This window comes from Diabrotica undecimpunctata, chromosome 4 (assembly GCF_040954645.1).
Source record: "Diabrotica undecimpunctata isolate CICGRU chromosome 4, icDiaUnde3, whole genome shotgun sequence".
NCBI lineage: Eukaryota > Metazoa > Arthropoda > Insecta > Coleoptera > Chrysomelidae > Diabrotica > Diabrotica undecimpunctata.
Window position 1 is genome coordinate 64,122,106 of NC_092806.1, and position 25,265 is coordinate 64,147,370.

General features: G+C 32.8%; 1 protein-coding gene and 1 long non-coding RNA gene across 4 annotated transcripts; one reads left to right on the plus strand and one right to left on the minus strand.

Annotated features, from left to right (window-relative positions):
* On the plus strand, nt 1-20,836 carry LOC140439596 (uncharacterized). Of its 3 annotated transcripts, XM_072529613.1 has the most exons (7): nt 1-303; nt 3,146-3,268; nt 3,329-3,451; nt 3,508-3,630; nt 3,687-3,809; nt 9,679-14,385; nt 18,933-20,836. In XM_072529613.1, exons 2-6 carry the CDS (start codon nt 3,148-3,150, stop codon nt 10,581-10,583), a joined length of 1,395 nt encoding a protein of 464 aa, XP_072385714.1. In that variant the 5' UTR covers nt 1-303; nt 3,146-3,147; the 3' UTR covers nt 10,584-14,385; nt 18,933-20,836. The 3 variants fall into 3 exon arrangements, with proteins under 3 accessions (XP_072385714.1, XP_072385712.1, XP_072385713.1); XM_072529611.1 differs by lacking the exon at nt 1-303 and having other exon boundaries at nt 3,071-3,268; XM_072529612.1 differs by lacking the exon at nt 1-303 and having other exon boundaries at nt 3,071-3,268; nt 9,679-10,676.
* Nucleotides 20,661-24,794, minus strand: LOC140439598 (uncharacterized). The gene is made up of 2 exons (XR_011950659.1): nt 23,975-24,794; nt 20,661-21,432 (listed from the first exon to the last, which is right to left on the minus strand). It is a non-coding gene; the product is annotated as an uncharacterized lncRNA (long non-coding RNA).
* Between the last annotated feature and the right edge of the window lie 471 nt (nt 24,795-25,265).

The following is a 25,265-nucleotide window of genomic DNA, read 5'->3' on the forward strand; positions in this document are numbered from 1 at the left end:
ATGTCCCGATCGATTGTCTATCTATTCGAGCAAGTTGAGAATATCCCCTTAAATTAGCTGGTCAAATTATACCCTGGGATATTACCCAATAAAGGAAGAAGAAGAAAAATTTCTTTGTTTCACAACTCACAGTCACAACAAATAATTTGATTCTTAGCCCTAAACAAAAATGTACTCTTTTGTTATCAGCTATGAAAGTAAAAACTGACTGAAAGTTTGTGGCAGGTCACCTAAAATATATATAGTCAGTTATCCTTATCCACAAATCTTGAAAATTTTAAGAATGAACCGGAAAATAAACAGGTAGTACAAGAAGTAAGATTAATGCTAAACAATGTGATCTAATTTGGGGCATTTCGCATTTTAAGGCACTCTAACCTAGCCAAGCTTTTATATGACAGTTAAAATACTCTTAAATGGTGTCAGAGTTGCCAAGTCTCCAGTTTTTTCATACTCTCACATAATATTAAAGAAATGCATATAAAAATTAATAGGAAATGCATTGAAATTATATAAAAATTCATAGATTTTAGTTAAATTAAAGATAATCAAATGCATATACAATAAAATTGATTACAATGATATAAAAAATTAATAGTATTAATTAAATTACCGTGTATAATAGAAATGCATTGAAATTATATAAAAATTCATAGATTTTAGTTAAATTAAAAATAATCAAATGCATATACAATAAAATTGAGTACAATGATATAAAAAATTAATAGTATTAATTAAATTACCGTATATAATATTTGTTTTATACTTATTTAAAACTTGTAGCTTCTCATAACACAAATTATAATTTCGTAAAAGTAACTTATATTTTAAACCTTCGTATACATTTTACAAAAAAAATATGGCAAGTTTTATACTTATTTAAAATTTGTAGCTTCTCATAACACAAATTATTATTTCGTAAAAGTAACTTTATATTTGTAACATTCATATACATATTTTACTAAAATAAATACGGCAACACTGTGACGCGGTGCCTTGAGGAAATATATTTGGTTAGGTTAGAGCATGGTACAATGAATACACAAGGTATGATATTGCGCATGACATTTGACAGCTGACCCAGGAGTGTGACGTAGTTAAGATCGCCTGAACCACCTCGAACCCATTATTACAGCTTAACGTACACATTAATTTTGAAATTATGGTTAAAAAGTGATCTAATTTTTTTTTATGTTTTGTTTTGGTTATAACTGAATAAAAAATATATTTTCAGTAGCGTAAAACCTTTACTTTTCCTAGAGATTCAGGCAAAATATTTATTTTTGTTTTCATACATATACTAATAATATAAGTACTCTTTTTGTATGCAAATCCCTTGAAATTTAAAAAGTTTCTGCAGAGGAAATACTGTGAATAGGTAAATAGTAGTAGATTTGCTTATTCTGATTCACTGTCACTCACTTCCAAGCAGTTTTACTGAAATAAAAACAAAATAGAGTACAATAGAGAAAAATCTGTTTTACAATTCAATATGGTATTTTAGATGACTTATAATGAAATTTAGTAAAATAAAAAATATACACATTACTATAACCTACCGATTATTATATGCAAAATTTACTTATCAAACAATATAATAATATGAAAATAAGACACAAATTAGTTCAAACGCAAAACACAATAAATATCGACTTCAGACGACTTTACACCGGCAAGACAGAAAGCTTGTATAAAAATAAAAGTTCAACAATAATATCGGTTATCAATGGTGACTATTGCAAATTGCAACTTATGAGATAATAAATATATTTTAAAGTATCTCAATACTGACTGAGTCATCTATTTTATAATAGAAAAATAATTTAGATATATGCTTATATATGTGTCTTTATACAAATGGTGTTTAGTTACTATTTATTTATACTGTATAGTATTTTTTTGTAAAACTGAAAGTTTTTATTTGCCATTGTATATCTGGTTTTGTACCTTTTTCAAAGTACGCTGTGCAATTGCTTGTTGCAATAGTGACAATGAAGATAAAATCTTTAGGTTTCATACATTTCCTAAAGATAGCGTGACCAGAAAACTGTGGATTATATCTTGTAGTAGATAGGATAATTTTAATTGTAATACTGCAAGAATTTGTTATACACATTTTAAAACTGAAGATTACCAAAGAAATCTACAACAGGAACTTTTAAATTACGTTTCTAGAAAGGGTCTAAAACTCAAACCTGACGCAGTACCTAGTCTTTATTTGCCTAAATCAACATCGGCTACCCTTTTAACCAACCAAAAGAAACGCGTACAAGGAGGCGAACACAGAGAGTCCAAAAATTATGTTGAGCAGCTTCTTACTACTTCTAGGTCAACAACGTAAGTCTAAATCTTTATTTTTATTAATTATTAGTCATGAAACCTTAATGGTTTTTTCATATCGATTTGTTAAGTAAGAAATTAGCCTCAGCCTGCTATGAAATTGGCAATAAGAACTGTTTCGGAAGAAATCAATTTAGCATCTTCCAAAATAATATATTTTTCTTTGTTAAATCATGTTATCATTATTAAAATATACAATGTTATTATTATTATAAACAATACCAAGATAATTTTATGTGTGAATATGACAAAAATGTCATTTTAAATGTTGTGCAATATTGTGTGCCCTCACTACACTCATATTCGATGGCCAGCTAGCTCATTCGATATAAATAAAGTTGACTTTGTCATTATTTATTTTGATTTTGTGTTTAGTTCAGTAGGTATATATACGTACAAATTTTGTGTACCTCCATTACCACTTTTCTGTATCTTTTTAAACATCTGAAATATCGAACTCTGGAGTATAAGTTAATTAACCTGTACCTACGTGTAATAAAAGATAATTAAAACTTGTCTTATAAAGGATATCTATGTTTTATAAAGGATAAATATTATAATAACATAATTTTATCATCTCTTTATAATTACTATAATTAAATTAGCCAAATTATATAAAAAAACTTAAAATTAAAAGTCTTTCCTATACAACTACATTCAAATGTTGCGGGAATAAGCGATCTTGACTACGTCATGCGCGAAAGCGAACCGATTTTGGAACATTATGTATCATACCTTGTGTATTCATTGTACCATGGGTTAGAGTGCCTTAAAATGCGAAATGCCCCTAATTTGTATTTATTAGCTATGAAAATAGAAGCTGAAATTAAGGAAGGGTTTGTTGAAGGCTATTTAGGATATATAGAGAGCCAGCTATCCTCATCCACAAATCTTGGAGATTTGAAGATTGAACCAGGAGACAATTCAGGTAATAAAAGTCCTTAAATTAGTACTAAACAATGTGATCTAATTTGTATTTATTACTTAGCTATGGAAATAAAAGCTGAAAGTAAGGAATGGTTTGTTGAAGGCGATTTAAGATATATAGAGAGTCAGTTATCCTCATCCACACATCTTGAAGATTTGAAGAATGACCCAGAAGACAATTCAGGTAATACAAGTAATAAAATTAGTGCTAAACAATGTGATCTAATTTCTATTTATTAGCTATGGAAATAAAAGCTGAAAGTAAGGAATGGTTTGTTGAAGGCAATTTAAGATATATAGAGCGTCAGTTATCCTCATCCACAAATCTTGAAGATTTGAAGAATGACCCAGAAGACAATTCAGGTAATACAAGTAATAAAATTAGTGCTAAACAATGTGATCTAATTTGTATTTATTAGCTATGGAAATAAAAACTGAAAGTAAGGAACAATTTGTTGAAGATGATCCAAGATATATTAAGAGTCAGTTATCCACATCCACATATCTTGAGGATCTGAAGAATGAATCAGAAAATAACTCTGGTAAGACAAGGAATTATTCTGTTATATGTTTTGTTGTTATATCAATATTATCTGATTGGTTGATTACCAATGTTTTATCTGAAGAGGAGCATCATTTAAAATTTACTGGATGGTCAAAGCTGTCTTACTTAAACATATTGTCTCTTTTTTGTGAGCCAGTTTATTGAAGATAACAAGTACAAATGTTCTTATGTCTAAGGGTATGATGGCAATAACAGACTAAATATGTTTTATAAGAAACTTTATAAGTTTATTAGAAGTTTTATCAAACAGGTGTTTTGAAAATGTATTTCAGATATTATAATCACACCAATAAGTTGTGTTTTCTAAGTTTTGTCAGTAGTATAGGATTCAGCCTTAGTGGTTAATCTGTGAGCATAATATAGTCCAAATATGGCTTGTAAGAATGATTGTTTTCAAGTGTAGTATTTTTTCATTTTGCCTAATCGGTCATGTATTCAGTTACACTAAATATCTGCTAGATACAAGCTAGTGGGTGCAACTATGGTTATACTGTTTTTAATATAATCAAGTTTATCTATAGAGCGTTCCACGTTAAGAAAATAACATTATGCATATGCAGATCAGTGTTGCCAAAACTCTCAGGCAAGTGTTGCTATTAGATTAGATTGTCCATATATGATTCATTCTAATCAGAGCTCTATTCAGCACTGTGTAGTTGTAGTTAATAAATTTCACTAATAAAAGGATATGTATAGTTGAATACAAAATAATGCATTATAAATACTTGTTTCTTTAATTGAAGGATATAGGTATGTAATTATTATAGGACTAATAAAAATAGTTAAATTTTACTATTGTTTAACATTACATATTTATAAACGCTTTAGATAAGATGTAACTAAAAAACGCAAGTGCAGCTTTAATTTTATTTTCATGTAAGTAATAACAACAATTACATACATAAAAATTTTTCCTTGTATACAAGGTGAATCATCACTAACGGAACAGAAGATTACAGCGAAAGAGTAAAAAAATTTTAAAAATTTTAAATTATTAGTTTGTAAGTTGATAAAAGCTATATTTTAAAGTTATTTTGAATTATATGTATATATATATATATATATATATATATATATATATATATATATATATATGCATTATATGTATACATTATATGTATATATATATATATATACAGGGTGTTTCAAAAAAAGGTAACCGCGTCTCTAGGGTAGGTAAAAAACTGAAAAATAATTGGGGTTTGCTTAGTAAAAAATTTTTGTAAAGCCATCCGTTTTCAAGATAAAGGGCATTGAAGAAAAAAAAAATTTACGAATTTGTACGATTTTGCCGAAACTACTGGCAACATTGTAATGAAATTTTATACGAATATGTTTTGGAAGCTGATACATCCCATAAATTTGTTTTTATATCTGATTCTCATAGAGGGCGCTAGTTACACGGATCGTACTAAGTATTAGTCAATATAACTTTTTTAAGAGTATAATTATTAATCAAAATTTCAAGTAAACTTAAACATCATTCAATTTTACACGAAAAAGGTAGTCTTGGTAAAACTCGATACTGTCTACCGTTTTCGGAATATTTTGATTTGAAAATTATGAAGTAATAATTGATGGTGGTAGTAATGAAGTTCTAATAGGTATACCTCTATTTTCTCCAAGTGTGCCATGGAAATCTGACATTTATTGATTGTTATGACGATAAATCAACAATAATTAGAGTTTTGAAACCTTGTTATTTGTAAAATAAAATCAAAATGTGCTCAAATGTTGAATACACTGACATGTTATTAACCTTAGGCGAATGTTTAGGATGTTCTAGTGCAGCTGTGGCACGTTATGCAGAAAAGTTTCCTAGAAGAAACTTACCAAGTAAAAAAACATTTAGAGCCGTTGAACGATGTTCTCGAGAAACTGGGAATGTGAGACCAAATAAAATAAATTCTGGTAGACCAAGAACAACAAGAACAATTAATAAAGAAAATAATATTTTAAATTTACTTGATCAAGATCCAACAGTTAGCGTAAGGAATATAGCAAGACAAACAAATACTTCTTCTTCAAGTACTCGGTGGATACTGAAAGAACAGCAATTACATCCTTATCATTACAGACAAGTCCAAGAGCTCTTGCCAGATGATCTACCGGTTAGAGTGGATTTTTGTGAAACATTGCAACAAAGGACAGCCCACAATCCAAATTTTTTAAAATGCATTCTTTTTACGGACGAGACCACCTTTACGCGACAAGGTATGTTTAACTCCCATAATGCACACTACTGGTGTGATGAGAATCCACGAGTCAAAAGGGTATTACATTACCAACACCCATTTAAAGTTAATGTTTGGGCAGCAACTTGAGGTAACAAATTAATAGGTTATCATATTCTACCTGGAAATTTAAATGGTGATATGTATCTTGATTTTTTAAACAATTCCTTATTCGAGATATTAGAAGATTTAACGCTAAACGTGCGAAGATCTTTATTTTTTATGCACGATGGAGCTCCACCACACTTTGATAGAAGGTGTCGTAATTGGTTTAGTAATCATTTTCCGAATCGATGGATTGGTAGAGGTGCAGAAGCTCCGATTCATTGGCCTCCTCGGTCATGCGATTTTAACCCTTTGGACTACGCAGTTTGGTCGTATATTAAGGGAAAAGTCTATGCTACAGAGGTAAATTTACGCCAAGAATTGGAAGAAAGAATTCAACGTCAATTTAATGACATCATAGCTGATCCCCTACCGTTTAGAAGGCTAATGGAATCTTTAGATAAAAGAATAGACTTGTGTATTCGCGAAAACGGAGGGCATTTTGAACACTTACTGTAATTGAATTTTATTTTATGTTCTTAGTCATTAATTTAATTTTCTTCTTGTGAGTTTTGTTTAATTACTAACTATTTTATACCAGCATCAATTATTACTTCATAATTTTCAAATCAAAATATTCCGAAAACGGTACACAGTATCGAGTTTTACCAAGAGTACCTTTTTCGTGTAAAATTGAATAATGTGTAAGTTTACTTGAAATTTTGATTAATAATTATACTCTTAAAAAAATTATATTAACTAATACTTAGTGCGATCCGTGTAACTAGCGCCCTCTATGAGAATCAGATATAAAAACAAATTCATGGGATGTATCAGCTTCCAAAACATATTCGTATAAAATTTCATTACAATGTTGCCAGTAGTTTCGGCAAAATCGTAAAAAATGCGTAAAATTTTTTTTCTTCAACGCCCTGTATCTTGAAAACGGATGGCGTTACAAAAATTTTTTACTAAGCAAACCCCAATTATTTTTCAGTTTTTTACCTACCCTAGAGACGGGGTTACCTTTTTTTGAAACACCCTGTATATGTTCAATGTCAGAGTTATATTATATGAAATTCTTCTCACTATTACCTAATTTTCACGGACTATTATTTACAGACTTTTCGGATTTGGCACTTTGTGTCCGTCGATTTGCACACTATCACATAATTTACTCACTGCATATTAACATCATTCTCATCTTCTCTATCATCGCTATCACTTTCATTACTGTCACTGTCATCTGTCACATTTATTACCACAGGATCAATATCGGCCATCAACCCGTCAATAATCCAAAATGTTTGCTCTTCCTTAATAGAAAGTTTACAATAGTTTGCATTTCTTATTAATTGTTCCATAGCGGCGGTCTTAAACTCTATGTTGTGTGAGGCAATATGTATTTTTCTTTGTGTGTGTTTACAACTTCCATGAACTCTGATTTTAAATAATCTTTTTCAAAAAAGATATCTTTCTCTAGCAACCATGTCTTAATTTGATCTTTATTGAAGGCTTGTGTCGGAATCATTTTTTCTCTCCTCGCATGGTACGAAGCGTTGTCCATCACTACAACAGTTTTCTCTGGAAGATTAGGAAGCAGCTTTTCCTTAAACCATTGTTCAAATATATGACCATCCATCTCATCATGCTAGTGCGCTGAGTTTTTTTAGCTAAAAACCAAAAAGCAGCACCTTCTACAAAGCCCAATTCGCTACCCGCATGCACTATAACAAATCGGCATTGTGTCGGCTGTTTTAGGCTTGTTGACAACCCCTTAACAAACGCATCCCTGATTGAAGACACTGAGAGGTCCTTCCATTCTTTGGAAACACTATGTCCAACATGCACTCAAGTTTCGTCTAAATAAACAACGGTGTATCCTTGAGAACGAAATTTTTTTATCTCAAGCAAATACTGATGCCTCCATTTTAGAATATCGGCCGTTCAATCATGCTTGACTTTACTCCTCGTTTTCAAAAAACAAAGTTCATTTTATGGAGTATTCTCCACATTGTTGTGCGTGACATGTTTGCTAAATCTTATGTCTTTTTTAACCAGTGCAAAAACTTTGTTCAATCTCGGCGGTAAATTTTTAAAGAAAAAACTGCACGATGGCACGTAGCTGCGTACGAACTACTGCATCGGTGAACTGTCTGCTGTTCACTCTACTTTTGGTACGTTTTCTATGGGCCTTAGTCCTCCTTCCGCAGTTTCTTTGCGTATTTTAGAAATAGTACTAAAACTTAATCCCGTCACAGCACTTAATTTATCGGTTAAACTTCTAACACTTTCACCACTTCTTAAATTTAGATGATAATTAAATACATTTAAAACAATTTGTTTTGCATGGATGTTCAAGATATTCCCTTGGCTTAATTTTTGAATTTCCATTTTCAATTAACATTTAATTGTAAAGTCACAATAACTACTAAAGAACCGAAAATTCTATTATCATTATGTAGTCAGAGAACGACATAAAATAGCTGACATACGCACACTGTATTATTTTAAGTTGCAATTAGTAATTAGATATATGCAAAGCGGTCCGTTTAATTGCTTATCTTTCAATGCAAAATGCATGATTTAGCTAAGAAATATTTTCTACTGATTTCCATGATTAATGGCATATGGTATTCTCACCAAAAAATAAATAAACTGTCGTTACTATAATTAAAATAATATAAAATAAAATTATCTTTTGTAAATACTATTTATTTAATTAAAATCATTTTCACTACTTTTCATCTCTTTTTTCGAATGGGCATTTTTGGTTAATTACGTTAAAAAACATTAATTTTAATTCATGTCTCCGGAAACCAAAATACAAATAATACAACCCTGAATCGGGCTTGTGTTCATCCTGGCATCGCTGCGCTTCTATCATCCATAAGAAATACATGGTCCTATCTCCGCAATGTTATTTTCTTAACGTGGAACACTCTATATCTTCCATCTTGTTTATTGTGGTATTTATTTTTTTTTTTTCCTTTTTTTCTCTAGAAACTATCCATTCTGGTTAAGGTCTAGTGTTACGATTTTCAGATCACACAAAAGCTCCTAATGTGACTAAACAACCACAGTTGACTGCTTTACACACCTAACATGTTCTTAAATTATAAATTGAAAATTCTATGGTGTTAATGCAGGGCCTTCTAGCTTGGCAGGCCAGTATTATAGCCACTGAGCTATAGTCATCACTGTTAAACATAAACATTTTACCTGTAAAATTTCTATAATGATAGTAAAATCTTTCTAAATTGTTAAATATGCCTAAAATAATTTCCAACGAGTAATTCTTTAAGAATACATAGGAATATGTCTTAAGAAAAAAACCATTCACATGTAAAATGATTTCTCAAATTTTCATTTCAATTGATATTTTGGAAATCATTACATATAATGTGGTAAATAACATAAATTGTGTCTATTGGCACTATGTTGTTGTGCCAATATACATGGGTAATTACTATTTAAATGGGAATAACATGCCATAAGAAAATAGCTTCAGACATGGGTTTTTAAAATTTTCTTTTGTGTTCTATTAAATCTTTTCTTTTATTTTAGGCTCTCTCTGTGAAGAGAACACATTGGAAAAACACTTACAAGTGCATTCTGGAAAAAAGTTTTACAAGTGTGACATTTGTTTTAAGCAATTTAGACAAGCAGGAGATTTGAAAAGACACTTAAGAGTGCATTCTGGAGAAAAGCCTTACAAGTGTGAAATTTGTTTTAAGCAATTTAGTACTGCAAGCAGTTTGAAAAAACACTTAAGAGTGCACACTGGAGAAAAGCTTTACAAGTGTGAAATTTGTTTTACGCAATTTAGTGAAGCAGGCAGTTTGAAAACACACTTAAGAATGCACACTGGTGAAAAACCTTACAAGTGTGAAATGTGTTTTAAGCAATTTAGTGTAGCAGGCACTTTGAAAAATCACTTAAGAATGCACATTGGAGAAAAGCCTTACAAGTGTGAAATTTGTTTAAAGCAGTTTATTACTACAAGTTCTTTGAAAGTCCATTTGAGAGTGCACACTGGAGAAAAACCTTACAAGTGTGAAATTTGTTTTAAGGAATTTAGTGAAGCTGGCAATTTCAAAAGACACTTAAGAATACACAATGGAGAAAACCCTTATAAGTGTGAAATGTGTTTTAAGCAATTTGGACAAGTAGAAGATTTGGATAAACACTTAAGAATGCATTCTGGAGAAAAGCCTGACAAGTGTGAAATTTGTTTAAAGCAATTTATTACTACAAATTATTTGAAAGTCCATTTGAGAGTGCACACTGGAGAAAAACCTTACAAGTGTGAAATTTGTTTTAAGGAATTTAGTGAAGCTGGCAGTTTGAAAAGACACTTAAGAATACACAATGGAGAAAAGCCTTACAAGTGTGAAATTTGTTTTAAGCGATTTAGTATATCAGGCAATTTGAAACAACATTTACGAACGCACACTGCAAAAAAGCCTTAAAAGTGTGAAATTTGTTTTAAGCAATTTAGTGAAGCAAGCGATTTGATTGTTGTGAATTGACTTAAGAATCCACACTGGAGAAAAGCGATACAGGTGTGAAATTTGTTTTTAAACAGTTTTCTAAAATCTATAATTTAAAATGAATTTGAGATTGCACACTGGAGAAAAACCGTATAAGTGTGAAAGGACCTGTAATAACACTTTACTTAAATAAAAATCGTTTCAGTTAAATTGGCTGAAGTTTGCAGAGATTTAGCTTTGGTCATGCTGATCAAAAGTTATCATTGCGCCAAGATGCAGAAATCAATTGTTATTAGTGATAGAGCGTCAAAATGTCGGTTATTAGTGTATTTTTCAAAATAATGAATTTGGAACTGGAATTAGGTTGATAAAATGCGTTAGGCTTTCACGACCATCGTCTAACTTGTTAAACTGTTTGTTCGAGCTGTTAGGACCTTTAGTAATCCTTGTCCTAGTAATGTCCTAAATAACTTTCCTAACGTAATAAGATTAGTAAATCGAAAGGAAGGTTACTTAAGACATAAAGGGTATCGAAAACCTACACACACGGACAGATACCTAAACAGGAACTAAGAACATCCAGGCCAAAAACAAAGTGTCATCAAAAGTCTGGCGGAGAGGGCGAAGAGAATTTGTGAACCACATCATCTGCAAAGTGAACTTCTTAATATTGAAAAAGTGCTCACCTCTAATGGTTATACCAGAAGAGAAATATGTACATAAAGCGATTAACAACGTTTCTAGAAGAAAGGACGAAGAAACGGCATGTATAGGCAAAGCGTTCTAGCCCTATATATCGGGAGTAACAGACAGAATTGGTCGAATATTTAAAAAAGCCAATGTAAAGACCATTTTCAAGCCAACAAAGAAAATCAAGGACTGTTTAAGATCGGTGAAGGACAAACGCGACCCGTTAGCAACGGCCGGAGTATACCGAATACCAAGCACATGTGAAATGGTATATGTGGGAACCACAAAAAGATACGGGTAATTCCAGCAATAATCGACACAAGTCGGTGGGGGTCACCCTCTCCGATTTGGCTGAAATTTTACACACATGTTGTACTAGACAAAAAAACATGATTGTCAAATTTTCAGACCTTAATATTCAAAATGGCGGCCGTGGTGCGCTATTGAAGTTTCACGCTTTTTATCAATTTTTTTTTTCGTGTTTCGCCGATTTTTTTAGTACAGCGAGCTAAATATGCTTAAACAAATATCCACTATCTGTTTTCCAATGTAAAATTTCCCGCTGAATACGATCCCGGTGTCAGACTTGCCATACGACGTCATGTAAAGCCACAAAATGCGAAACAAAGCGCTTTTTTTGAAAAATTCATATCTCAAAAACTCCCTCTTTAATTTTTTTCAAATTTTCACAAAAGACGCCTTAATACAAGTACTTTCGAATAAAAGTTGTCTCAGAAATCCTTTTTGTATGTTTGAAGCCGGTGCGCCCTATATGAGTCCAAAAAACGCGATTTTCCCGCCTTTTTTAGCGCTTTTCCTTCGTTTTTCAGCTTCCAAATAACTTTTAGATGTTTTTCGACAACGAATTCGAATTTACGGAAAATTTTACACAAAAAATGACTATTTTGAATTTATTTACCACCGATTTTACCGTTTTATAGAGGGCGACACAATATTAAACGCAGAATTGCGCGCTGTAATCAATATATTTTTTGCGCTAGGATTTTATTATTATACATATTATAATATTTGTTCGTCTATATACACAAGGGTGTGTGTGTGTAATATACGTATATATACGAATTCGAATTCGTTGTCAGAAAACCTCTAAAAGTTATTTGGAAGCTGAAAAGCGCTAAAAAAGGCGGGAAAATCGCGTTTTTTTGGACTCTTATAGGACAGCATCTTCAAACATATAAAAAGGATTTTTGAGACAACTTTTATTCGAAAGTACTTGTATTAGGCGTCTTTTGTGAAAATTCGAAAAAAAATAAAGAGGGTGTTTTTGAGATATGATTTTTTCAAAAAAAGCGCTTTGTTTCGCATTTTGTGGCTTTACATGACGTCATATGGCAATTCTGACACCGGGATCGTATTCAGCGGGAAATTTTACATTGGAAAACATATAGTGTATATTTGTTTAAGCATATTTAGCTTGCTGTACTAAAAAAATCGGCGAAACACGAAAAAAAATTGATAAAAAGCGTGAAACTTCAATAGCGCACCACGGCCGCCATTTTGTATATTAAGGTCTGAAAATTTGACAATCATGAAATTTTGTCTAGTACAACATGTGTGTAAAATTTCAGCCAAATCGGAGAGGGTGACCCCACCGACTTGTGTCGATTATTGCTGGAATCACCCACACATAAACACAAGGATAGACGAACATAAAAGTCATTGTCGTTTAGGACATATCGACAAATCTGCCGTTGCCGAACGCGCCTTGGGAAGCGGAGAACATCGGATACTGTTTGAAGAAACGCAGATACTGGATAAAACATTACAGTACTACCCACAGTTATATCGGGCAGCGGTGGAAATGCATCCAAATAATTTTAATCGGATAGAAGAATGACTAAGAATTAACAAAACATGGATACCGATATTAAAATCCACAAACACCCTTCCCGCAAATTACGAAAAAAGAAAAGCTACAAACAACGACACGCCCCTTCACGCCGAAACCAGTGGAGGGGAGGCGAGTTGAAAATATAAATATGACATCCGTACTACAACGCGGCATCAGTTTCAGCTTACAACATTCTTCATAAGATGTTACTGAACCCCTAGTGTTGGCCAAACCTCGAGAACTAATCTCAGAAGACTACGGCCTAACAGACCGAACAAACAGTTTAACAAGTTGGAATTGGGTTATTCTACCCAGGACATCCCACTTTGTTTTTGACAGGGAAACATTAAGAAATGTCATTCCGATACCATATTGGTGTTTATTGAGATTCAGATGCTGTATATTGTATGTGTGGCTCGGTATATTTCCAAATTCATGATTTTGAAAAATGGACTAAAAACTGATATTTTGAAGCTCTAGAACTCAGAAACAATGGATTTCTGAGTATTGGAGCACATACATTTTTTTATCAGCATGACCAAAACTACCTTTCTGCAAAATTTCAGTCAATTTAACTAAAATACTTTTACATAAGTAAATAAGAAAACAACAGGAATATTTGCATGAATATGAAAACCACAGTCCACACTGCGTGCCTCTTTTGCGTACGCTTAGACACATGTCGCACCGCATACGTTGTCACCGAAACGGATGCACTATGGCATGCCTGTTTACATTCCTGGACCCGGTTTTTCATAGCGCAGCGCACGTAGTTCCACCGTAGTTAGATTTCTTTGCGTTTCAATATGCCTTTTATATTTAGTATTATTCATTTTGGTGTATTGTGATAAGATGAATAATGAACAAACCCTCGAATTCACCGAAGACTAACAGTCTTATGAGTGCTTATGGGATATAACTAGCCGGTCTTACACAAATAAAACAAAAGGAACGATGCATACCTAGATTTAGCTAAAATATATGGAATTAATGAGAAGGCTGTTAGATATAAGATCAAAAGTTTGATTTTATTTTTCAAAAGAACACCAAAAGGTAACAGAGAAGAAAAGTGGTGTAGGAAGTGAATGTAAATACGACCTTACCTGGTTTGCATATAACCAGATGATGTTCACAGTTGACTCTGTGACGCCAAGGCAGACAAAAGACTCTCTCATAGTGGATACATCCAGCAGTGCAGTCATCAATGAAGATAACTTGGAATCATCTCAGATTATTGAGGTAACTATGACTTGTCTTATGGTAGTAGAAATGAAAATAGTCTATACATTGTACACATTTATTCAACGCATTTACGCTTACAAAATACAAACTTACAAAATGAACTAAGTAGCAAACTTAGCTCCCCATTAGTTTGGCGTGGAATGCTACCTTGTGATGACATAAAGTATTCCATAAAATCTTCTCGAATAGCTGGTGGTGCATCTACTTTTTGGAAGTGTTTCTAAAAACAAAAAGAGAAATCAAACGATTTCTACCTGGCGAAACCGAATTCAAATTTTTCCCACTGTGCTTCCTAAAACTTGCGAAGCAAACAGCTTGATAAATTACTCGGCAAGGGAATCTAAAATTGCATTCCACTTCTTAAATTAGCAATCTGTTTATCGATGTTATCGATATGTTCATAAGTCCTCTTCCTTCTTGATATCTCGGTAATGTTGTTCTCTCTACTGCACTGCGTGGATGGTGTTTTTGCGCCTTTGTGAGAAGTGTTCTTACTTTTCGCTGGAGACTTTCTATATCCATTTTTGACCACTTGATGATACCAAATGAGTAGCTAAGCGCAGAACAGACGTAGGTATTTAATGCCTTAAACAATTTTTTGTTATTAATATATGACCGATTTAGCTGTCTTACTCTTCGCACAAACTCAGAAGTTAGTTCGGTTTTCATTAGTTTATTGTAAATTTTTTGTGCTTGCTGTACTCCGAGATATTTGTACATATCATTTTCACCCATTGCCTCGATGTTTTGGTCATCTTGCATATCAAAACCTCCGGGCCCTTTCTTCTGACTATATTTAGTATACTGCACTTGTCTAGTCCAAAGTACATACTAATATCATTTGAGAAAGTATTACAGTTTTTGGCATCTGATCTAGGTGGTTTCGAGTGGAAGCCATTAATTTCACATCATCCATATACAACAGATGATTAAGCTTCGCCACAAAAGTGTTATTTTTTATGGTAAAACCTGAGTCAGTGAAGTTCAGCAGCTGAGATAGTGGGTTCATCGCTAAACAGAACCAAAGTGAACTCAACGAGTCTCCCTGGAAAATGCCCCGGTTGATTGGGATATCTTCAGTTTCGATATTATTTTCACCAGGTATTTGAAGGTGAGTTTTAATCTCCCACTCCGTCATTATATGTTTTAAAAAGGTCACAATATTATTATCGATTTTATATATTTTCAATATATCTATAAGCCATTCATGCGGCACTGAATCTACGTCCTTCTTGTAGTCAATGAAGGCAGCAAAAAGGTTCTTTTTTTGTGTATGCCTGGTTAGAAATGACTGAGTGGATAATTAGTTCTTCTTTGGAACCCTTAGCGCATCCTTTCTGTTGAGGCTCTATGACATTTTTTAGAGTACAGTGTTGGTGGATACGCTGGGCTACACAGGATGTGACCAATTTGTACAAAGTTGGAAGACAAGTAATTGGGCGGTATTTGGCTGGATCTTGGGTGTTATTTTGATCCTTTAGTATTAGATAAGTGGTTCCCTGTGTAAGAAATGATGGTATTTCCTGTGGATTAGAGATAACATGATTAATTAACGTTGACAAACACTCATGAAAACTCCAAAACTTTTTTAGCCAGAAATTTTGAACTCCGTCTGGTCCAGGAGATTTCCAGTTATGAAGCTCTTTGATAGTATTTGAGACTTCTTCAGTGGTAAAGGGTTCGTAAGTAATATTATTGTAATGCTGACAGTTGTTCGTTGTGTCTTCAATCCATCCAGCATCGGTGTTATGAGTAGCTAGCGTTGAAAGTTGATTTCCCCAAAACTCGTGTTTTCTTCTTGGCTTGGATATGATTTATTTTTATTTTCCACAGTGGAATTAAGTTTCCTATAAAACGCCTTCTCTGATTGCTCAAAAAGTATATTGTCGCATTTCCGGTTGTTGCTAACTTTGTATCTCCTCACGCGGCCTGAATAAACAGATAGTTTTTGTTTTAATATGTCCAGGCATCGTTGAGGTGTGTTGTTTTCTGGATCATGTCGTGAGTGTCTTAGAGTGTTAAACAATATTTAAGCAACATTTCTTCAGCTCTCTTGATGATTTTTCTACTTCTTACTCCTCTTATGTATTCTGTGATTTGTCCAATATCACTACGCAGTAATTCAATCTAGCTTAGCTGTTTTTCAAATCCTTTGACAATGTTTGCAGGGATAAATACTTTTGCAAATGCCTTGCCTACGAGTTCAGCTACGTCATACAAGCTTATAGGACGTCCAAGATGGGTCATCATCCACTCATTAGCTATGGTGTTGTAGTAGGTTTTGTATGGTCCAAAAGCAGTCCTGTCAAGAGGTTGAGTTCTGTACGAGTGTGTGGCGGTAACGTTAATAGCACAATATTATTTTCCTTCGCCAAATCAATCCCGGAAACTGCAATATGGGACTCGTGATTATCCAGTATTAGTAGCACTTTTTCTTGCTCTCTCGGCTTAACGTGGGCTATAAAATGCTGCAAGTATTGTAAAAAAAGCTTCTCGTTTGACCATCCTGATGGATTTGCGCCTCCAGTTGAATCCGGTGGTGAACCATGTAACATGTGGTCATTGAAAGACGAGCGAATATCAACATGGGCGGCACATGGTTACCGATGTCATTAACCGCAGCAATCAAAGTTACATTGGTCCCTCTTTCTCCGGATGTCATACTACCCAGTTGCTTTATACCTTTTAAGGCTATTATCTTAGGTGGGGCATGGACTGAAGAATTCCCGGTTTCATCTAAATTATAGATATTGACAGGGGAAAACTTATAGCGTGACATTACTGTTTTAAGATTGTTGAAAAAAAGCTTGGATATTTTCTTTGTTAAAACTGGTTGACCTTGCCAGGCTTGTAGCCTCGGGTTTCCTTAGCGACAATGATGGATGCCGATTCATAAAGTGTCTTAGCCATTCTTTGCCTGCAGTTGCATTTGAAGTCCAATTGTCTGGTGTTTTTATCTTGTTTTCACGTGCGTATTGAAATGCTAAGATTCTTGCATCTTTTTTTGTGAGTCCATAATGAAGCGACGCTGTCTGTGTCAAGTACTGCTCCAACTGTGACTCTTGTTGAAAACACTTTTTTAACATCGTTGTTCGCGTTGTATTCGAATGTAGGACGTTCGGAGTTTACATGAATTCGAATATGATTAGATAAGGTTGATCGACAAATATCATATTTTTTGGCAGCTTGTCGAACCGGAATCTTATTTTCGAGGACGTCTTCGACAGCTTTCTGCAAAGCACCTACATCCACTTTGTCACTTTTTATTCCACTTTTGCTTAGTGGAATTTTTTCTGTAAAGAAGTTTGGTGTCAGTTTACTTGTTATTTAAGTAAAAAAGCATTAAAGTTGAATTTTGTAGAGTTTATTAGCCGAGTGCAGTGAGGTTAATAAATCACATAAGTGATAAAAAATTATTTATTGCCTATTCATTAAAACACACGTCAGTGCCGATTTCGCCTTACTTTAGTGTCTACTTCCAGTGAAATTACAGATAAATTAGAAAAAGTAAAATGTTTCGTCTTGTACCTTTCGCCATTTCCAGTTGTACCTCTGGCCAGGCCAAAGGTACAACAAACGTAATGTCCCAAGGTACAACAATGTTTACGACTACCAAAACAAATAAATTTTTTAAGGTTATGTAAACTTTATGTATTGGTGAACACAAGTTTTAAATAGCAAACATAGTATATTTCTTACCTGGGAAGTTAAAGATGAAACCAGCCACAACTTTGTAACACACCGACTCTTTATGCTCTCGCTAATTATTTACTTTCAACACGAAAAATTCACAGGCCTGACTAAATTCCAAAGTCTTTATATTTATGAAGCGAAACTATTGTACCGACCTCAAGTGGTCAATAGCAAAACGTTAAATTCTTTCTATCACGGAGAAAACAACAATTTTAACGACAGTGTCCAGAGTTACAAGCGCCCAAAGGTACAACACTCTCCCCTATCACATAATATATTCTATATATTCTAAATTAAGCTTTATAAAAAAAGTATAGGTATATCATTATTCGGGTTGCTCATTTTTCTTATAATATATTTCATCAAAGTGGTTGATGGTGATTCAATGGTTTCAGAATGAGATACTTTCGCTCTTCTCGATTTGTGTGCTGATGGACTTCGGCTTAAATATTTTAGCACGGTTTTCAGGTTGTGAAAGCTGGGAACTTTCTCCAGTCTCTAATTGAGTACTTGACTACTGTTCCCTGCTCGATTCTTCTTCATTTTGATTCTCCTCTACAACTGTTAACTCGGCAGATTCATTTTATGATGCAACATTGGATATTGTGTCTCGTTCTTGAAAGTATGGTATTAAAAAATTTAGCTCATCTTCGTATTTCCATTTTTTGTTCGCTGCTGCTTGACCAGAGACAGTCCTCTTAGTTCCCAGAGCTCTACGAATTTCTCTTAGGCTGAACCATTTTTGTTTACAATCGTTCGCTAAAAAACTTTTATTAATAACCTATATTAACAATTACTTATTAAATATACTTAATAAGAATTCTACAAATTCAAAGGTCATTTTTTTTCAGGTTTTTAGCTACAGCGGATACAATGCGGTCATTAGCTTTTAGTTATAGATTGGGACATTCAACAGTTTGGTCTATAATCAAAGAAGTTTGCAATGCTGTAAATAGTAAAATGTTGAAGGAAAAAATGACACTAAATAATGAAAATGATTGGAAAAAAGTTGGTGACGACTTTTGGAGAATATGGAATTTTCCCAATTGCCTTGGTGCCCTAGACGGTAAACACGTCCAGATAGAAGCTCCCGCTAATAGCGGATCCCAGTATTTCAATTTCAATTTGCTTTGAAATGAAATGACATCAAAAGTGACAATCTCCCACCTAAAATAATCTGAGCAAATTTATAATATAAATACGATTTAGTCATAAAAATCGGAAATTTTTAAATATTTATTTCTACAGGTACATTGTTGTTACATTCATAACTAAACTATAAAGAATAAATAACTTGTACTCTCAGTAATAAAAAAGAAAATCACATTAATCTAGTGGATATTGACGACTTTGACATGAACCATTGAAGATTGTTTATTTTGTTGTAGTAGCATATGGAGATTGTTAACTTTGCACCAGATAATTTAAAATATTTAACGTATAATAAATTCTCTACTTTCAATTTAATAAATTAGCAAAGTATTCATGCACCAGTTAAAATCATTTTATATTATTACTACTACTACTTCTCTTGCTCCTATATCAAAGACAGTTTCATTTTCTACATTTACTAATGCCATTGCTGCTTTCCCTTCTTCATGTAGTATGGGTGAAGGGTCATTAAAAAGTGTTGCAATATTGTGTGACACTGATGTTGCAATTACAATCTCTTCTATGCGTTCTAACTTTACCCGTATCCTAAAAACCAATACAGGAAACTACTGTTACCATATTATTCCAAGTGTCCTTTCTATTGATTCCTAATTCTAATTTTTGCCTAAAATAAATTTTCAGCTGGTGATTGAGGATTGCCTAAGAGTGTTTTCAGATATTTCTTGACTCCGTAACCACTATCACCAACCGAAAGATACTAATCTAGTTCTTCACATGCTCTTCTCATAGATAACTGTTTATAGCTATGGTATCAAAATCACCCAAAAACGTTAATATTTGTCTTATTCTAGGGAAGTGGGTAGGGCATTTAAATAATTCATAATGTAAATTTGTTTGTATAACTATTAGATAAAGTGATATATGTATTATAATTATTGTAAAAATATAATTAATTTTAGATATTTATTAATAAATTATATACATTTAATTTAATAAATTTGAAAAGTATTCATGCACAAGTTGAAATGTTGTTATATTATTGTCTATGTATCTTACTCCTCTATCAAAGACAGTTTCATTTTCTACATTTGTTAATGCCATTGCTGCTTCCTCTGCATGTAGTACGGGTAAAGGGCCATTAAAAAGAATTGCAATATTGTGTGACACTGATATTTCAATTACAATTCCTACTTTACGTTCTAACTTTACCTGTATCCAAAAAACCAGTTCTGGAAACTACTGTTTCCATATTCCAAGTGTCCTTTCTACTGAATTCTCATTAAATAAATTTTCAGCTGATTATTGAAGATTACCTAAGGCTGTTATCAGATATTTCTTGACTCCATAACCACTATCACTAACCAAAATATACTAATCTAGTTCTTCACATGCTCTTCTCATAAATAACTTTTTATAGCTATGGTATCAAAATCACCCAAAAATGTTAATATTTGTCTTATTCTATATTCTAGGGAAGTGGGTAGGGCAATTAGATAATTTATAATGTAAATTGGTTTGTATAATTATGTTTGTAAGTGATATATGTAAAAGTATTGTAAAAATATAAATAATTTTAGATTTGTTAATAAATTATGTACATTTAATTTAATAAATTTTTAAAGTATTCATTCACAAGTTGAAATCTTGTTATATTATTATCTACTTCTCTTGCTTCTATCTATCAAAGACAGCTTCATTGTCTACATTTCCTAAGGCCATTGCTGCTTCCTCTTCTTCATAGAAGCTCCCGCTAAGAGAGGATCCCAGTATTTCAATTATAAAAAAATATTTTCTATTGTTCTTATGGCACTTGTGGATGCAGAATATAAATTTATTGCTGTTGATATAGGAGCTTATGGAAAGAAAAGTGATAAGGGTATTTTTGCAAAATTCAAGTTTAGGTCACCGATTTCACAATAATACAATGAATATTCCCCACCAGGGGGACCTCTTCCAAAGACCAATACTGAGATGCCATTTGTAATGGTCGGCGACGAGGCCTCCCCATTGAAAACCTATTATCCAGGATCGCAAATTAAAGGAGACGAAGCAAAAACAAATTTCAATTGCCGTCTATCTCGAGCTCGAAGAGTCGTTGAGACTGCTTTCGGTATATTAGCTCAACGGTTTCAGGTATATTGTAGAATACTAAAGTCAAAACCTAAATATGCTGATAAAATCATTTTAACCACTTGTATTTTACATAATTACATAAGTGACGGTGTTATGTGAACCTACCTTAATATTTGTAAACCTACCTTAACATGAGTGACAGGTGAAGATGATGGACAACACTAGATGATACCATTAGATTTAGAGAGTTCTAAGCTATGCACATTTTAATACACCCTTTGGAAGGTTTAGATTTACAAGATTACCTTACGGTATAAGCTGCGCTCCTGAGATTTTTCATAAAGTAATGAATGAAATAGTAGGAGACATAGAAGGAGTTTGTTTATATATAGATGATATTTTAATTTATAGTGAAACTTTGGAAGGTCACAATAAAATACTAGAACTAGTACTAGAAAGGGCAAAACAATTCAATTCAAAATTCAATATGGACAAATGCAAATTTCTATTATCAGATATAAAATATTTGGGTCATATTTTTAGTGCAGAAGGCATATGTCCAGATTCTAGTAAAGTAAGTGCAATTTGTCAAATGTCTATTCCTAACAGTGTAGCTGATATTAGAAGATTTTTGGGAATGAATAATTATTTAGGTGAGTACATAAATAATTTAGCAGAGCGTACAAAAAATTTAAGGTTGTTATTGAAAAAAAAAAATATTAGTTTTCATTGGACAGAAGAGCATGGAAGAGAATTTGAGTCGCTTAAAGAAATGATTAGTCAAACGCCAGTACTAGCATATTTTGATAACAATTTACCTTTAACATTATCAGTTGATAGTTCACAATTTGCAGTTGGTGCAGTGATTTTACAAAACAAAAAACCTATAGCATATGCATCTAAATCTTTGTCACAGGCTCAGTCAAATTATGCACAAATAGAGAAAGAGTTATATGCAATCCAGTTCGGATATACTAAATTTAAACAATACATTTATGCTAGAAAAGTTCAAGTTGAAACAGATCATAAACCATTAGTCAGTCTTTTTAAAAAACCATTATCTGAGGTTCCAGCACGTTTGCAAAGGATGATGCTAAACTTACAGCTTTATGATTTAGAAGTTAGCTATACTCCAGGAAAATTTCTTTTCATCGCAGATACATTAAGTAGAGCACCAGTAGAAGGTCCAGATAATACTGATAGTGGAGATGAAGAGTTACGTATACATGGAAGTTTATTAGTTAACAATTTAGCTGTGTCTTCAAAGAAATTAATGGAAATACAGGCAGCAACCAAAACTGATAGAGTTTTACAGTCAATAATAAGATATTATAATGAAGGTTGGCCAAGTTCGAAATATAAATTGGAAACGGAGGTTAAACCGTATTACAATTTCAATTATGAAATAAATGTTGTGGATGGATTAGTCTTTAGAGGAAATCAAATAATAATTCCTGAGTCATTGCGTCAAGTTATATTAGAAATAATTCATGAAGGTCATTTAGGATATGAAAAATGTATTCGACAAGCACGTACAGTAGTTTTTTGGTCAGGCATGACAGTAGATATAAAGAATAAAGTTGAACAGTGTCCAGTATGTATTAAATATCATAGATCAAATAGTCCAGAACAACTATTACTACATGAAATACCAACTTTGTCTTGGCAGAAAATTGGTGTTGATTTTTTTTATTATAGTAAAGTCACATATATATTATTAGTAGATTATTATTCTAAATACTTTGAAATAGCGCCTTTAAATAAGACTTCAGCAAAAGAGGTAATTAGTACAATGAAGTCTATATTTGCGAGACATGGAATACCATTCATCTTAATGTCTCATAATGGTCCCCCATTCTCATCAAAAGAGTTTCAGTCATTTTTAGTAGATTGGGACATTACTTATCAAAGTTCTAGTCCTTATTATAAAAAAGTAATGGTTTGGTAGAGAGGACAGTTCAAACTGTAAAGAATATTTTTAATAAGTGTATAGAGTCAGGCTCTGATCCATATCAGGGAATGTTGCAGTACAGAAATACAACGTTAGAATGTGGTTATTCTCCAGCTCAGTTACTAATGTCACGTAATTTAAGAATGAAATTACCTGTTAGTGAAAAAATACTCATACCAAAAACAATTGATAGGGACGAATATAACAAATTTATTAAGGAAAAAGAAAGGAAAGTAAAAGAATATCATGATAGGTCAGCTAGTAACTTACCGAATCTGTTTGTTGGAGAAAATTTATTTTATAAAAAGGTTCCATCATCACCGTGGTTACCAGCTACTGTGATAGAAATAGGTCCTTTTCCAAGATCATATGTCATCAGAATACCTGAAGGGGTACATTATCGTAGGAACAGACAACACATATTAAAGCCTGCCAGTACAATTAGTAGACAAAATAGTGAGGTGATAGTTAAGCATGAAAATAGTACAGCAGCTAGTTCCAATTTGTATGAGGCTCCAAATATGAACAACGATACATCAATTTCAAATCAAAGTTATGACAATTTAAATGTTAGCTTAAATAGGTCACATAGACTAAATGTAAGTAATCAATTTTGTACCAGGAGTGGTCGAATTGTAAATAGACCAAAAAGGTTTTCATTTTCAGAAGAGTAATGCGGCAGTGTAGTGTTGCGGGTAGATTTAGGTTGTTGGGATAGTTTTTTTTTTTTTAAGGGGCATGTCATGTTATGTGAACCTTAATATTTGTAAACCTACCTTAACATGAGTGACAGGTGAAGATGATGGACAGCGGACAAGGAGAAAAAAGATGGCTCGTTAGGTATAATCATGTATTAAGTTTAGTTGGTCTTTAATAAAAGATATTAAAAAGAAACTGGTCGTCAATATTATTAAAAGCCCACAGAGACAACGTAACACTCTAGGGCTGATGTATTAAATCAAACTCAATTTAGAGATATTCCTCTGCAGGGAGGTAGTGCTCAAAGAACAGCTTACGAAATACGAGAAACATTTCAAACTTTTTTCTCCTCCCCACAAGGGGCGCTACCTTGGGAAGTATGATGCATCACAGTATGATCAGTCACACTATTTTAAAAAAATATTGCCAGCGATTAAATTAAAATAATGAATAATGTAGTTTCATTTAAAAGTTTGTAGTAAAATTTATGTAGGTAAATACTTAGTAATATAATTTGTAGTTAAATTACTTTTAAAATTAATAAATTTGAAATGAGTAGTACAATCTTACAAGACTACCTTGAATTCCTCGCCAAATGTTTTCCATATTTTCCCCTTAATATTGCTATCACTGTAATCTTTATGGCTTAAATTAAACCAGCATTCATAAGTTTGCACTAGAATAATGCTTGCTTTTCACAGACGAACTGCATAAGTGCATAATATTTTCACTATCCTCAAGGCACGTTACCAATCAAGGCACCGACAAGTCAAAACATTATTTCCTACAATGCCGGCAGGCGGGGGCTAGCCGCGACATAGACGGACAATGTAAATACGCAACGCTTTTGGAATCTAATAATGTTTTGATGGTCATCTGATGGACGGTTGCCTGTCACCGACTAGGACTAGATGGATAATGAGAATCTTATTCTTCTGAACGACTTGCTGAGTGTTGTTGACGCCAAACGTGTTTGGAAAGCGATCGCCATTTTTGCAAGCATAAAATATTTACTCTGAACTTACTAAACGTGTTGACTATTCGAAAAAATATGGCGGGAACAGTGGCGATTCCTTCATAAGTGCACATGTGCACGTGCACTCCCACAATAATTATTTTCATACAAACATTTATATAAATATTTAAAATTTATTATTCTATAAATAATATTTTTAATCAACTAATTAACCGTAACTGAAATCAGAAATTACAGATCCGCAGCTTATGAGTAATAGGTAACATTTAGTTATTTTTATTCTATTTAGACATGCGGAAACTTCACGGGTTCGAGACATGAGACACAATCTCCAGAGCACTGCTCAGCTAAAAATTAATTTTCATTGGCCCA